The following is a 16,604-nucleotide window of genomic DNA, read 5'->3' as shown; positions in this document are numbered from 1 at the left end:
AGGCTCATCAAGTTTATTCTTTTATAATGCCAAGTAAAAGTTGATCTAAAGTTTTCTACATCAAATATCTAGAGTCTACTATCTAAGTCTGGTGGTAATGCTGTTAGCTTGAATGTAAAAATACACACTCCTCGTAAATCTATCATCAGTTTGGCCGTAACACAAAGAAGGTTAAGACCTCTAGGTCAGTCAAGCACAATCGAAATCTTAAGAAGTGAATTGACAAATGAAGAGGTGAGAAAGTTGCTCTGGCATAATATCAATGACACCAATCATCTACGAAACAATCAAATCTAATTAGAGAAGTTTAATGAAAGTTTGTCTTTCTGCACTTCTGCCTTGACCCCGGATGACTGGGGCTTTGAACACTGCCTAATGACAACCCAACGGACCCATCTGAAAAATTAGCTAGCTATAGCTAAAAAGCCCATCTTTTACAGTCACAGACAACCCAGTACATATATCTACACTGCAATTATCGATGAAGTATATTTCGAAAGACATGGGGTCTATTAACGAAAGTGTTAAAAAACAAAACAATGACGGCAGGCAGGGTTTTATTGGCATTATATTTAAACTATACCTTGGACACTACGTCACAGGAACGATGGGAAATAGCTATGTTTTAGCAGTGATAAACAACATTTCGAATTGTTTGATTTTTATAGAACCTTTTCTCTAACTGCCTGTAAAACTCAATAGTATGAAGCTGCAGCGTCGGAGGCTGCACTCTCAGGACCGCACTCCCAGGACCCTAGTGGTTTTGCAACATCGCCACCTAGCGGATTGGATGACCGCAAAAGTAGACATTGTAATGCTTGTTATTAACCATCTAAAAATGCATGAAAATCGCAAAAGTAGACATTTACATGCATGAAAATATGTTTTTATTATTATTATTATATTTATTATTGTTTATTTTATTTATTTTTTACAACAACAATTTGTTGTTAATATCAAATGTATTTTGTATGTCAGATGTAAAAAGATAGTCTTTTATATTTGTCTTATCAAATTTGACATACAACGTAAATATATATATATTGTAGTAATAATGATATAATCTATTTATAATTGTAAATGTATATTGTATGTAGACATACATTTATTATATATATTTTTTTATTGTATTACACGTTCAAAATAAATCAAATCAAATGTGTCTTTGAAGAGGTGCTAGATTACTGAAAAACAACTGTTAGTGTGTTTATGCACCAGGCTGCAAAAGATAAACAGATGACATTTAGCACGTGTTGCTTGTATTGCTGTCCAATTGAATACACCAGAATAGTTGTTAACTTTAAACAAACAACATGATTCACATTACTCACACTCTTACTGTAATTAGTGATTAAATCAACAATTAATGTAGGACACCTAGTTGGGCTTGCCAAAATCACGCTACAGTTTCATTAAACAAATAATCAAATATGCTAATGAAACTAATGCTTTTGCTAATAATGCTTTTACCGAAAGCTATAGCTAACGAATAATTGTTTTTAGTGCCTTTAATACTGTTAGAAGCTATCATAAGCTAACAGATGTTTGTTTGTATTGCCTTAAGACTATCATAGTTAATGTTAGCTAATCACACTTCATTTCAAGACACCGGAATTGTTATTTATGTTAAACAAATAAAACTTTAAAAGCACTTCACATTACTCACACTCTCTGCGTTGTCATTCATATTCAGGTCTCCTGCTCGCTAGGTGGCAGTGTCACGAAAAAATAGGGTCCTGGGAGTGCGGTACTGAGAGTGCGGTCCTGAGAGTACAGTCTCCGACGCTGCAGCTTCATGCTACTCGTAAAACTCTCTGTTGTTGAACTGCTGCACCAGGACTAATATCGTGCGAATGGAAAAAGATATCAGTGCTTGTGAATTATTTTGACTTGCTCTTGTCTCATCTGGCTCCCAACACATCACATAAATACAAAGCCACAGGAAATGTCTTCCTTTTCATTTTACATTTATTTTACAAATACAATAATAAAAACGTATCTTGAGTAGTGGTGCACACATTCAACACCTAACACTTACAACTCACCTGACCTGGGATACATTACATTACATTACATTACATTACATTACATGTTAGACGCTTTTATGATGAACAATAGTCTGGTCTATGTAGTAGATAGAGTTCGACATTTAAGTAAACACACTAATTTTCTTATTTGTTGGAGAGCCACGTTAATTACGTCTTGTATTATTTGCAATTTGCCTTTGAACTTTTGTTCCTACATTTTGTAAAGACTTTTGTTTTTGTACTTTTGCTGTCGAGTTGTTGCATTTGAGTCCCAGTCATTGTGTCACATTCTTTACGTTTTTCACCCTTTCCACTCTTACGGAAGTAAGACAAATAAATGTATGCAATGCAGAAGTGCCCAAGATTAGGTAAAGAATTAGGTCAATACTGTATGTAATAACAAACATATATGACATATTCACCATCTTTATATAAAATAAACGTAAATGCAAAGATGAGGATATGTAAAAGCAGGGCAGATGAATAGATTAAATGAAACTCAAAAAATACAAATACAAATATTGTAAAAATTAAGGAGGAGCAAAACATTCTGTGATTTAGTTACAAAATTTGAAGCAGAAACTTTTTATTGGAAATGAAATGTTTTATTAATCATTGTGATCTTCATCCATTCTCTATAAGGCAAGCAGTTTCATGTTGCTTTTAGGTTTTGGTATGTGTCTGATATCACATTTGCATTGTTACACATTAACATATTCAAGTAAGGTCACCTGAGGCTCATTGGGTTTATGTGTTACTAGTTCAAGTGAAGGTTGACTTAATTACAGATTTTTTACATCAAATATGCAGCCTGGTAATGCATGAAGCTTTAATGAAATACTACATGACTTATGGTAAATCAATAATCGGTTTGGCCATAACACAAACCAGCAAAGGTGAACACTTCTAGGTCACACAACAAAAACTCTGTTAAGGCAGTGTTATATTAACAAATCAAGAAGTTAGAGAGAGGGTTGCTCATGCCTAGTACTTAAAACGCATCATCTTTGATTAGACTCTGATCGTCTGTCTATGAAAATGATAAAACAGTTGAATCTAATAAGAGGACTTAAAGAAGGTTTGTTGGTCTTTCTCCAATTCTGCTGCCACAAACCTCATTAACCAAACAGAAGTTTTAAAGGAGAGGTGTCATGGCCATTTCCACTGATCATAATTCCATTGTTGAGGTGTACTAAAATAGATTTATATTGTGCATTTTTCCAAACTCACATTGGTTTCTCATACAGCATCTCTGTAAACTACTTGTATTCACTGAATTTCACTCTCTGCCTTTAACGGCTCGTTGTAGCTCCAAAAGCTCCAGCCCCCACCCTCCCTGTGAGCACAGTGTGCTCTGATTGGTCGGGACATTGTGAATCGCGCTGAGCTCCGTGGAGGTGTTGTTTCCTTGTTAGCGATACATAGCGAAACACAGCCAAACTCATCCTGAGCACACACAAAGTCACAGCCGAAGTAAAAACAATAAGTGTGGCTTGATATTGAGTAAGAAAAAGGTTGATAAACGCTGTGAGAATGGGTCTGCAGAGAGAATTTCGCCGCGATCCCAACTGTCTGTTATCAGCCTGCAGCCAGGGAGGGGAAATCAGCTGAGCTGCCTGCTCCCTGCACACAGATGTGTGTGTGAGGAAGTCCGTGGATTGGTCAATTTGGACCAATCAGCGGGGGCTTAACGTAACGGCTCCGCGGACGTAACGTAACGGCTCCACGGATTGGTCCATTTCGTTCCGGGTACGGCTTGACATCATGCCGTCCCGGAAGAATCAAATGGACAGTGACGTATCTCCAACGAGGCGTTTTGGGGAGGTATTTTCTGTGTTAGAGTTTTACTCGCTACAGGGTGTACTTTGAGGGTTTTGACTCTGCACACCGTTTACATGCATAAAAACCTTCATAACACACAAGGGGACGGGTAATAACCGGAAAAGCATGACACCTCTCCTTTAAGTGAAAATCAATTAGTTGAATTTGCCTTATTAGTTTCTGAGCATCATGGTATGCTGCAGGAGATAATGTTAAAGTATTCCCATTTAATCCCATACAAATGTATATTTGACGTCTTTCATTTTGTCTTTGTAAACAGCGTCAAAGTACGCTGCTTCTGCCGTGGTTAGCTGGTTTTTCCAGTCTCCAGCAATTCCTGAAACACAACATGGGAAAAAAAGGAAATCATTATTCAGTTGTAGAAATATGTGCACCTTTCTATCTTATTTTGAATAGACAAATATGTTGTTGCTATTTAGAAATACAGTATGTCAGTTTCTATGTGATGATTCACTTAATGGTCCTGATACCATCCACCAAAGATGACTCAGCACCAATGAATGCCCTACCCCAAAATACATGATATGACCATGACTAGATAGTATATTATTAGTGAGAAAATAAAACAATAAAGCCCAGAAAACTCTTCATAAACATCATTATGTATTTCATGAACAGATCATTTCAGGTATACAGTATTTGCATTCTTTTGGTTGTTGTATTTTGATGTGTTAATTGTTGCATTACAAATGCAATATTACATCACTATAATCATTCTACTAAATGGCATGCTGTCAATTTGCATGATTTTTCTGCTACTGCTCACGTGGCAGGGGCTATAGAGTGTTGTGTTCTTTTATTCCAGGAAAGACAAACAACTTCTAAGTTCAACTATTTATTAAAAGAGAGCAAAATATATATTTACTTGGCCAAGGTAACGGAGTTCAGGTCATAGAAATCACAGGCAGCAGAGCTGTAATCTGTAACTCTATTTACGGAAAAAGCCTTGAACTTCGTGCGCACATACGTTTTATTATTCAGGGTGCTGCCCGTACATTTATGATTGGTTGAGACTAGAAAGGGAGGACCGTGGTTTAGACTTTGGCCTCCCTTGTTGGTGCACAGACTTAGACAAAGTCTCTTGGCAACACAAACTCCAATCAGCATTCGGCCGGCCTGTGAAGGTTCCCTCCCTACTCTAGTCGCTATCCTACATATTTGTTTTGCTAAAGCTTCTGCAATAGATATTGGAATCCTCCATTATACTGATTCCCAGTTATGCGTAGGCGTTGAGCACACACACACTGTTCAAGGCCAGGACGATCTCCTGTTTTCAATAACTTTTTGTCTCTACCTGGCATTTGCAACATTTCTAAATGCAGCTAAACTTTGTTCTATGACTATTCCCTTCGTTTCGTATCCAACCCATCAGAACCTGGGATTAGTGATTGTGTCTATTTATTCCATACCATAGTCATAGCAACATCTCATGAGCACAATAAGCATATAATGTAATAATAAGAATCAACCTTGTAATGTTATATAAAAATAGACTCAACAAGGGTCAGTTGACCACGAGTTCGGGCTACATCGTAGAAGTGCTTTGTCTATGATATTCAATTCAGTTCTTACTAACAGAAATGTAAAGCGAGCAAAGAAGGTTTTGTAAAATGCTGTAAACTATTTTTGCAATAATTTATTTTTAATCAATCCACTACGCATGATGGGCCAATTCTCCATTGGGGAGGCAGGATTGTGCGCAACTATACCTAAACAAACTCGAGGGCTTCCCTTCCAACTGCCACTTCCAGCAAAAATGCTCTTTCTGCAAAAGAGCCATGTGCCCCCACAACACCAGTAGACTGGCTAGCAAAACTGGCTAGCATCGTTCCCAGTGCATAAAATAACAGTACATTTGAACCTAATAAACATGTTTTTTTAAATTACGTGAGAAATCCTCTAAAATTAGGATATTAACCTGACTATAAATCAACAACCCAAAACGTTGTTTAAGTATTTTGACAATAACAACAAATCAAATGTATTTCCATTTTTTTCAAGTCATTTTACTATATCATTTTTACAGTATTTTTGTTCTTTTAGAAAATATGTCAGTTGTATGCAGCAGAGTTGAGTATGTATAGAGATCTAGTGGGTCCTGCAACTGTAATGGAGCTGTCATCAAGGCAGAAGGGGGCTACTCTGAAGAATCTAAAATATAAATCATATTCTGGATTGTTCATCACTTTTTTTTTACTAGATAATTCCATAAGTGTTCTTTTATAGTTTTGATGTCTTCAGTATTAGTCTACAATGTAGAAGATAATTAAAATATAAATCAATAAAAACCTTCAAATGAGAAGGTGTGTCCAAACTTTTGACTGGTACTGTATATATATACACAGTAGAACAGTGTATTATACACACTGTTCTGCTTTCTGCACGACCTTAGCAGCTGTTCTCACGTGTAAACATCACGTCACGATTAAAGCAGTTAAAACACAAGTACCCTAATATGTCATCAGTGAGCAAACAAACAGTAAAGGGCAGGACGTTTGATGCAAACTTGATCATCTTAAATAACTTATATTTGAAATGGGAACAATTTGCAGAGCTGTCATTGGTTGAGATAAGTCCAGCTGTGCGTCACGCCTCTTTTAAACATCACTGTTGCAGGAAATAAATCCCCGGAAGATACATCAGTGTATCCATGGTTATAGCTCCTCCAGATTCAAATAAGCCACATCTTTTGTACTGTATGTGTTATTTAATGACACTCACCTTTCCTGAGAAACTCAGACTTTGTCTGGTCAAGTAATTTAGGAGAAGCAGTTGAGTAGTTTGACATGTTGTTCTTCTTCATGTTCTTGAACAAACATCGGTCGGCTATCTTCTCTATCGCTTCATCGTCCAGAGATTTCTGCAGGAACTGAGCCATTCTGCCCACAGAGTCCTTCAGATCCTGCAGACACACATAGATCAGCTCATAGTCCTGCAGTGGCTCTCCCAGTATACAATATTTTAGTAGAAGGAATTTGAAGATGATTACTAAATCAAGGTCAGAATTGTTGGGAAAATATTTGGAAAAGTGATTTGAGGCATATTTGAGGATTGTTCCTGAATCTCACCATTGTCATCTCTTCATAGGAGATGTGCATGATGTGCTCTTTGTCTTCAGCATTCAGCCAGCTCTTTACATGATCAAACCACGAGCCAAACAGAACTGTAAGGAACAGAAGACACAAGTATTCCATTAATAAGAGGTTATCATAACTTAGTATTAGTATCTTTCAAGATCTCCCTTGTTAAAGGCTACATATAATGCAAAATGCACTGCTTTGCAAGATAAACATTTATCCATGGTGTGCTAGCGACCCACAATGTATAAGAATGGACCATCTTCTCTATTTTACTCTTGCTTGTATTTTGGGTTGCTTTAAAAAGACAGGTGCTTAAAATGAGCATTTTCAGAGAATTTATAAGAACAAGAATGTGTTTTTTGAACATTAAAGTTTGTTATCATGGGCTACAAAAATCCCAAAACACAATTAAGAATGTTCATGATAAGTCCCCTTTAAATCATGTTACCAGGTAAAAAGTGTTTTAAGAGTTTTCGTCCCACTTACTGATATGTATGGTGTTATGAACACATTCTAAACACAGGTGTAACAATCAGAAAAACCTTTTCCATCAAGGAACTTGTGGAGGAACTCGGTCTGTGGGCCTGGGTTTACCAGGAAGGAAGCCGCCTCATGAAGATGAAAAAACGATGTAAACACATCTTTGGGGTTCCTCGTCACATAGATGACCTGCAGTGATGACATGACGTCAGACCCTTTCCTTCAAACTGTGTCTGTGATGCGTTTATCACATTGAATCTGGTCTGCCTTAGTTGATAGGTTTACCTTTGGCTTTACTTCAAAGAAAGATGGTGGCATCATGTTGTAATGGAAGTGTGTAGTCAACAGTCGTGGAGACGGCCTCTGTTCAAGTTTGAGGGAGGCGGTCTGCTGCACTTCAAGCCAGGGAACACGTTTCCAGTTAACAATAGTGTCAACAGGTGCTGGATCTCCTCCACTCATGATCAGAGGGACAATCTCCCTCATCCAGTTTGTACCTAAACAAAAACAAACAAAGTATATTTTCTTAAATATGTATTTATTAGCCCTTGCAAAACTTGGTGTGAGGTGAAATTATACCCATTTTCACCCCCTTACTTTTGTTTGCTTGTATTTAAATGCGGCCTTCAGAATAAGATAACCACTCATTCATTACTGATGAATTGTTAATACTAAGAAAACATTCAAAAAGTTACAGGCGATAACCAACAAGGAGGGTGGGGTTTTTCTTATCTTGTGTGCTTGCCAAATGTAATACTTCATACACATGCCCAAACAAACCATCCAAAAGATGGTTAAACTATTATTGAAAAGTGATAACAATCTCTGGCCAAATGTCAATCTCCACTCTGTCTCAAGTTAACTTCTTATTTCATTTGATTTGACAAGAAATGTTACTATGCCGTTTGGATATTGTGTTGAATCACCAGTAAAAACATTGCTTTGTAGCTATTTCTAAATGTTTTGGGTTGATTCAATACATGAAGGGACACAAAATTAGAAACAAGTTAAAACATTAAGTAAGTAATGAATTGTTTTATACCATTTCACATCAAAAACAGAAGAACTAACTTGCTGATACTTGGATCATTGGCATACAGTAGTAGGGTCATTGTCCTCAACCGGACCTCAGAGCATGGACAGAGAAATCATGGTACTGCTGTAGGCCTTGACCCCGGATGACTGGGTTCAAAGGAACACTGCCTAATGACAACCCAACGGACCCATCTGAAAAATTAGCTAGCTATAGCTAAAAAGCCCATCTTTTACAGTCACAGACAACCCAGTACATATATCTACACTGCAATTATCGATGAAGTATATTTTGAGAGACATGGGGTCTAGTGTTTAACGAAAGTGTTAAAAAAACAAAAACAATGACGGCAGGCAGGGTTTTATAGGCATTATATTTAAATTATACTTTTGGACACTACCTCACGAGAACGCTGGAAAAATGGCTATGTTTTAGCAGTGATAAACAACATTTCGAATTGTTTGATTTTAACCTCTTAAGCCCTGAGCCTGTTTTTCAGGTCTCAGGCTCGAAAATGACATTCCCAGAACAAATGACCATATCTTCCCTTCTAAAAGGGTTAAATTAATAATCTTTTTTCTCAAAGTAATGATAAACCTGTGAGTTGGATGTAGAAAAGTCAGAATCAATATAGATGTTTTTTATTTTAAAGAAAATTCAGATTGAACATAGTAAAAAACTGTAAATTATAGTGTCCGTCCAAAAAATCTTTTGTACTTGAAAACTACCCTTGGATGATGGTAAGGTTCCTACTAGCTTCGTTTATTGTGATTGTAGTAATGTGTTTTTATTACATGTACAGCACTTTGGCTCGACCAAAAATCGCTTTTAAATGTGCTATATAAATAAAACCTGATTTGATTTGATAAGGTAGACTAAAAGCTTTAGGAATCCAAATTACAACATATAATAAGTACCCTGTATCAAGATTGATGCAAAACAAGTGACATTTGACCTTTTTAGAGAGGTTAAGCAAAAAGAAACCACTTCTGGGGTCATTTGGGTGGATTTTCCATATCTCTGGCTCCCCTTGGTCGATTTTGCTGATTGACATCTCTTTCTAACCGTCAGAGCCAATGGAATCGAGGGAAAGTTCCACATACACACACAGCTAACCAAATAAGGAGTGAGAGAGACGCGTAGAAAAACCGGAAGCTGCGCTAAACTCTGGTGGTTACCATTAGCAGCAAATCTTTCTTCTCCGATTTTTGCATAAAAATGGAATTATGGATTATCAATAATTTTTTCAAAGTGACAGACACATTGCTATAACCTATGGATTAACCTTCAGCCGCGTTTTTTCTCGTTTTAATGCCATTGAACACGACTTTTGATCAGAATAACCAACACACTCTCACTCCCTACACGTCCAGGGGTGACGCTCCACTGATCGATATACTTATTGGATCTGCACAAACAAGCTTAGATAACATCATGAGAGTCCACAGATTATAGAAATATAAGGATCATCAAAGAGCTTTCAACTGATTGCAATGTATTCCCATCGGCGGCGGTATTTGACGCTCATGGAAGCATCGCATCGGTCCATGTCGGCAGCAGTTAAAGGCAATGTGAGCGGATAACTCCATTGGATAACGGAGGATTTTACACCCGGAAGTAAGTATTCTCTTTACTGTCGATTGATTTTACAGTGATATCTGCACTACTCATCAACTCAAAAACACCAGATTATCCTTGTTAATTACACAACATTGATTGGTTTAAATTGTGTGCAATGCTTTTGTATTTTTCCCCTTCGATTCGGAGAAACAAATATTTTTTCTGAGTTTAGGATGACAGAAGACACTACACTACCCAGAATCCTCAGCTATCGTTTGGGACTACACCATGTGCTTTGTTTGACAAACCCCGTGATTAGTTCTCAAGCTCTGTGATTGGATGTTGGAGTGGCAGTGCGCAAAGTTTACACCGCGTGAAACAGCACTTTGAAATGGAATGAAACCCATCAACGGAACACTATCCAAATCAAGACTCGAACGTGTCCTACTCCCCACCCCTCCCCCAGAAAATATACACAGAAAAAATGGTGCTAGTAAATACAAAAAGAAAAATAGTAAAATAGTAAAAAGTAAAATAGTGCAATACGAGTCTATATACAAGTGATTGGAATATGATATATTAGACAAATGATTTCTAAGTAGCAGCCAGATGAATGTTATGTTATGTTGTTTCTAAGTTCAGGTGTTTAATAGTCTTCTGGCCTGTGGGATGAAGCTGTCCCTGAGTCTGGTGGTTTTAGTCCGGATGCTGCGGTACCGCCTGCCAGACGGCAGCAGACAGAACAGTTTGTGGCTGGGGTGATGGGGGTCTTTTATAATCCTGAGGGCTTTCTTTAAGGTTAACCTGGTATCTTTACTACATTTATTTTAGTTACTTTACAGATTTGGATTAATGATGTGAAATATAAACAACCCTTAAATCAGACTTTAGTTACACCTGAGTAAAATTCAGTGAAGGTGATTGTCAAGTGCAAACAATCAGGCGAGATATTTGATAGTTGGTGCTTGAGAAGACAAAAAATGTATCTGCAGATCCCTATAAAGCATATTCATTACTCGTTATCCTCTAATTGTTCATCAAAAACTGTATATAATGGCTATTTTGCACATCCCTTTCAAAATGTCAAGATTTTCAAAGGTTTATTGAAATATACACAACTACGGTGTAGTTATGCAATGATGACAAACTTGGGTCATAGGTTCCTCAACAAGACATCTATCAATATGTGTATACCTCCACAATTACACTGTCATATTCTGCACATTTCTTATTCTATCTACATACATCTTATAAGAGTATAATAAATATGTATAATATCGGTAAAAATAAGTGCTTCAACATAGTTAACATTTCAGGAAAGTTGATTGTCAAGTCCCAAAACAAACCATGCAATATATTAAACGTTAAGTACTTTGTCAGGCTTAATATAGATACCCCCAAAGCTTTTTGCTTACATGTATTTAAAAGAAGACCTTAACCTAAAGTATTATTTCATGTTTAAATAAAGCCTAATTAGTTTGTCTGTTTTGCACATCCTCCTATTAATATCTTTGTACATCCGGCACTAAACTGTTTTATTCTAGATACCATTTACAGTATCTTCTTGATATTTTCTATTCTATATTTCTATCATTGACCTTCTACTTTCCTCCTATTTTGTATATACTCTTAATATTTAAATGTTTTCATAGAATATAACACATTCAAAAGTGCTTTACAAAAATGAAAGACATTAAGAAAAAGGCATTTTAAACAGTCATTAAAAAGCAACACAATCTTCCTGCAATTACTCTAAACGTGTAATAACGTGCTTTAACCAGTAGGTGGTTTGGGTTAAAAAGCTGTCAAGTTTACAGTGTTAACAAAATAAAATATACTGCTGTTTCTGGTTTAGTTTACGACGGATATATTTTGTTATTGTTTTGATATTTGTAACACAAAAGCGATGTAAAAAACCCACAGCAACACAGAAAAGATGGTCTTAACATGACCCAGCGGTCTAGTAGTTAATAAAAAACAATAATATCAAAACAAAATATTACTACTAACTTTATTGTGAAATTAAAACAGAACGGTAAAAGAATAGTTTCCGGTTTATTCTGAGGCCCGATCTCTGTAGATAAGTAAAGATCTACGACAGATGTGTAATATGTAATGCAGCCAAACCATTTATTACAATGCATTCATGTGATGACTTTCAAAGAGTAAAGCAAGCACTGCTGAATAAAGAATGATTTGATCTTTTACGAAACGTTTTTTTTTCATGTGGAATGCAGTTGGAGGTCAACCAATCACAGAGCTTGAGAACTAATCACGGGGTTTGTCAAACAAAGCACATGGTGTAGTCCTAAACGATAGCTGAGGATTCTGGGTAGTGTAGTGTCTTCCTAAACTCCGAAAAAATATTTGTTTCTCCGAATCGAAGGGGAAAAATACAAAAGCATTGTACACAATTTAATCCAATCAATGTTGTGTAATTAACAAGGATAATCTGGTGTTTTTGAGTTGATGAGTAGTGCAGATATCACTGTAAAATCAATCGACAGTAAGGAGAATAGTTACTAGTGTAAAATCCTCCGTTATCCAATGGGAATGGACGCTCACATTGCCTTTAAACAGCTGCCGACATAATCGGATGCGGTGCTTCCATGAGCGTCAAATACCGCCGCCGATGGGAATACATTGCAATCAGTTGAAAGCTCTTTGCGTCCGTTTATGAAGCTGAAGGAGCCTCGGCGAGTCCCAACTGCACGCCACGGGACCCTGACCAAGCGTCGCTCCTGGACGTTTAGGGAGTGAGAGTGTGTTGGAATAACAGCTAAGGTGAGCATATCTCCGTGTTTTGCTACCTAAAGCTACTCGTGTGTTGTCTGTATTTGCTTCCCTTATCACGAGTTCTGATCGCTCAGTGATGATCCTTATATTTCTATAATCTGTGGACTCTCATGATGTTATCTAAGCTTGTTTGTGCAGATCCAATAAGTATATTGATCAGTGTAGCTAGAGTTCTGTGCTAACGGCCTTAAGATTGTTTCGCTCGTAGCTAATTCAGAGGCTCTGCGCTAGCTTTGTGGGTTTAAAAAAAAAAAAAAAAAAAAAAGATCAGTTAGCTGAGTTTCTTCCCGTTACATGGATATAAAACATTCATAGTTTATTGAATATTAAGATGCCCTCAGACACTGTTTCCTGCAGATGACGCGTTTTTCCCCCCGGTATCAGGGGTGCGGCAACCTTCGGTTTTCCCTAACTGCATGTAAAACTCTCTGTTGTTGAACTGCTGCACCAGGACTAATATCGTGCGAATGGCAACAAATATCAGTGCTTATGAATTATTTTGACTTGCTTTTGTCTCATCTGGCTCCCAACACATCACATAAATACAAAGCCACAGAAAATGTCTTCCTTTTCATTTTACATTTATTTTACAAATAAAATAATAAAATATTCTCTTGAGTAGTGGTGCACACATTCAACACCTAACAACTCACCTGATCTGGGATACGTCACGATGATGATATCATCTGGGCGAAAAACAAACTCTTCAAAGTATTTCAGACTCTCTGGCGTGTGCACAGATGAGACCATGTAGACCCCCTTGTACACCGTGTATAACTCTTCCTCCGTCATAGTTTAAGCAAAAGGAGCAGAATCTCTGTGGATGAGGGAACTTATATAGTGGCTGCGTGCTCGTTCCCTGTTTCATAGAAAGGCATTGAGTAAATATTTAGCCTACACTGTCAATAATCCCCAGGAATCACTCAAGGCCATAGTTTATAATCCAAATGAAATTTGTTTTACCTTTAGACAGACATTATTGTGCCAGCAAGAGCCACAGCACATGTAAGATTGACAGTTTTCTTTTTACAATGTAAAAGTGGTAACTTAAAGTGGACCTATCATGCTATTTTTAGGCAATAGCATAGGTCTCAGATATATATATAAAAAAAAAAAAAAAAACATGTCTATGAAGTGTTTTGCTCTAAATACCAAACAGATCACCCATTCTAGCCATGCCTCATATCCCTCTATTTCACTTCCTGTTTCAAAAGTTGATAAAAAAAAAGGAGGGGGCTGAGCTCATGAGGGAGATTCTACCGGCAGATTCTGCGGTGATGAAACGCCATTTCATGGATTATCAATTATTTATAAATTTATCTGAGGGCCGCAAAAAGAGGAGGGCCGCCATTTGCCCATCCCTGCCATAGACTGTATATCGTCGTGACGCACGGCCGGACTTATCTCAGCCAATGACAGCTCAGCATGCATCCCCTGGATATTATTTTATTAACTGCTTTCATCGCGACGCGATGTTTACAGTGAGAACAGCTGTGAGGTCCGTGAAGAAAGCAAAGCAGTGTGTACAATATATATCACTCAGTATAACAGGCAGAGGTGTGGACTCGAGTTACATGACTTGGACTCGAGTCAGACTCGAGTCACCAATTTGATGACTTTGGACTCGACTTGACAAAATCACAAAACACTTGCGACTCGACTTGGACTTGAACACTAATGACTCGGGACTTGACTTGGACTTGAGCCTTCTGACTTGAGGTGACTTGATAATTTAATTCAGAGGTCTCCAACACGCCGATCGCGAGCTGCCGTTCAGAAGAGCAGACTCGCGTCGGGGAGAGCAGAATCTTCAGCCGCTCCAACTCTTGCTGTGAATCCATGCAGGCAGGGGCGGGTCTTTATTTTGCTGAGCCACCATGCGTCCAATCATATGCGAGGACACACTAGGATCATACCATTATGTGAAAGAAGGGTGGGGGGCAGACGCTCCAAAGACAGCAGGTGTAGTGGTACAGGCCAGCTACACAGAGCGACGGGGAGACGGATTTAAATGCAAGCGCGTCGGAAAAAGTCAAGAAATGAGCGAAAACCAAAAAAAGAAGCAGCATCTGGCTGCATTTCAATGATATTGGAGAAAGCAAAGCTGAGTGCAGGATTTGTCAAATGAAAATAGCCTTCAGAGCAGGGTTTTGTTTTCACTCAGGATTTATTGTCAGAGGTGGGAGAAGTTCAGATCTTGTACTTGAGTAAAAGTACCAGAGTGTAGGAATACTCGGTTACAATAAAAAGTCCTGCATTCAAAATGTTACAAGTAAAAGTAGAAAAGTATTATCATCAAAATATAGTTAAAGTACCACCTGCAGAGGGATCTAGATTCAGGTGTTCTTTTCCGCATAAAGACCGCCTCGCTGCACATTATCCCTTGCATAAAGATAGATTGTGGGTCCCTTATCACATGTTGTACACAGTGGAAATAAACATTCTGGTTACCTCAACATCAGCGCTCTTATCAAGGTTCAAGGTTCAAGGTTCTTTATTGTCAATCTGACATAGTTACAGAGTAATTATGTAGTTGAAAATCTTATGTCACAGGCTTCTCCAACAATGCAACATAATAACATAATAACAATAAGAGCAAGAGCAATACAAAAAGAATAATAGTTATAAAATAAAATAAAGTGATGATGTGGAATAGTGCAGTACGAGTCTATATACAAGTTATTGGAATGATATATATATATTAGGTATTAGATACATACAGATGGAGCCTCTTATTTTGGACCCCAGCATACAGCTTCCTGCCGACTGCCAGCCAGTTGCCAGCCAGTTGCCTGCCAAAGACCAGTATTCAGGAATGTTAGGCCCTCCCACTATTCTCCAATTTCAGGGTTTAACCAGGAGATGGCGCTATATATTAAATAACTAAGACTTAGTTTTTCACAATAGAAAATGCAGATATTATATAAAAAACTAAAGTTAAAATCTTGTTTTTAATGCCCCAAGAGCAATAACATCTTGTCACAAGCTTTTTGGAAGAAAAAGACTGACTCAAGAGACCTGTAGTTGACTAATTACAGGCCTCAATAAAGTTCTGCCATTGGTTGTGAAAAACAACGGTGGACATAGTGGAAAGTGAAATTGACATTGTCGAATTTAATAAAAATACAAAATAATGTATCTGTGTACGTGTTTTACTATGTGATCTGCACTTATCAAACATCTAATTAAGGCGAGACACCCCAGGTGAATAGGGTATTTTTAACTTAAAGATATCAGCTAAATATTTCTCCAGTTAATTACTTACAATAAGGCAATTGTTTTTTGTATTACAAGTTTTCTGAAATAGCATGTTTAAATATCCAAATGAACCATTATCTCATGAAATATGCGCATATTTTAACACATTTCAGGAACCGAAATCTGAACTTTGGATAAAGCCAGGATCAAAATTATTGTTTCATTTTGTAGTCATATTAGTATCTAAGGCTTTTACAGAACGGATTTTGGATATCTCTTTGTATCACTCCATAAATCAGAAAATACTGTCAACAGCCCTAAAATATCAATTTTCACCATGTTTTTAGGTATAAAATGTTATATAATTCAGGCTATGAATTATATATGACCAAACCCTTCTGTAAAAGCCTTCATAATATTGATAAGAATATAACTGGAAGGTTTGGTGTATGTAACTGCTGAGTGATTCTACAATTTAGGGTACATTCCATGTCCATTGATGTCCATTGATGATAATTATAATTAACTAATTAAATTAAAATTAAATTAAATTAACTAACTATTTTCTTCAAAAATATCATATTTTGC

General features: G+C 37.2%; 1 protein-coding gene across 1 annotated transcript; it reads right to left on the bottom strand.

The window, feature by feature from the left end:
* Positions 1 to 3,961: 3,961 nt before the first annotated feature.
* On the bottom strand, positions 3,962 to 13,669 carry LOC117482602 (sulfotransferase 2B1-like). The gene is made up of 6 exons (XM_034130747.1): positions 13,472 to 13,669; positions 7,715 to 7,926; positions 7,492 to 7,618; positions 6,938 to 7,032; positions 6,591 to 6,771; positions 3,962 to 4,185 (listed from the first exon to the last, which is right to left on the bottom strand). The coding sequence occupies exons 1-6, from the start codon at positions 13,608 to 13,610 to the stop codon at positions 4,076 to 4,078; spliced, it is 864 nt and encodes a 287-aa protein (XP_033986638.1). The 5' UTR covers positions 13,611 to 13,669; the 3' UTR covers positions 3,962 to 4,075.
* Between the last annotated feature and the right edge of the window lie 2,935 nt (positions 13,670 to 16,604).

Source organism: Trematomus bernacchii, unplaced genomic scaffold (genome assembly GCF_902827165.1).
Source record: "Trematomus bernacchii unplaced genomic scaffold, fTreBer1.1, whole genome shotgun sequence".
Lineage (NCBI taxonomy): Eukaryota > Metazoa > Chordata > Actinopteri > Perciformes > Nototheniidae > Trematomus > Trematomus bernacchii.
Note: the sequence above shows the minus strand (reverse complement) of the source record. Positions and strands in the feature narration are given on the sequence as shown.

Bases quoted from the DNA above. Each gene is read 5' to 3' on its own strand.
- LOC117482602 (XM_034130747.1), bottom strand. From the start codon at position 13,610: ATGACGGAGGAAGAGTTATACACGGTGTACAAGGGGGTCTACATGGTC. The intron at 7,927-13,471 runs GTGAGTTGTTAG...GTTTTTGTTTAG, and splicing joins CGTGACGTATCCCAGATCAG to GTACAAACTGGATGAGGGAG. The intron at 6,772-6,937 runs GTGAGATTCAGG...GTGTGTCTGCAG, and splicing joins CCTATGAAGAGATGACAATG to GATCTGAAGGACTCTGTGGG.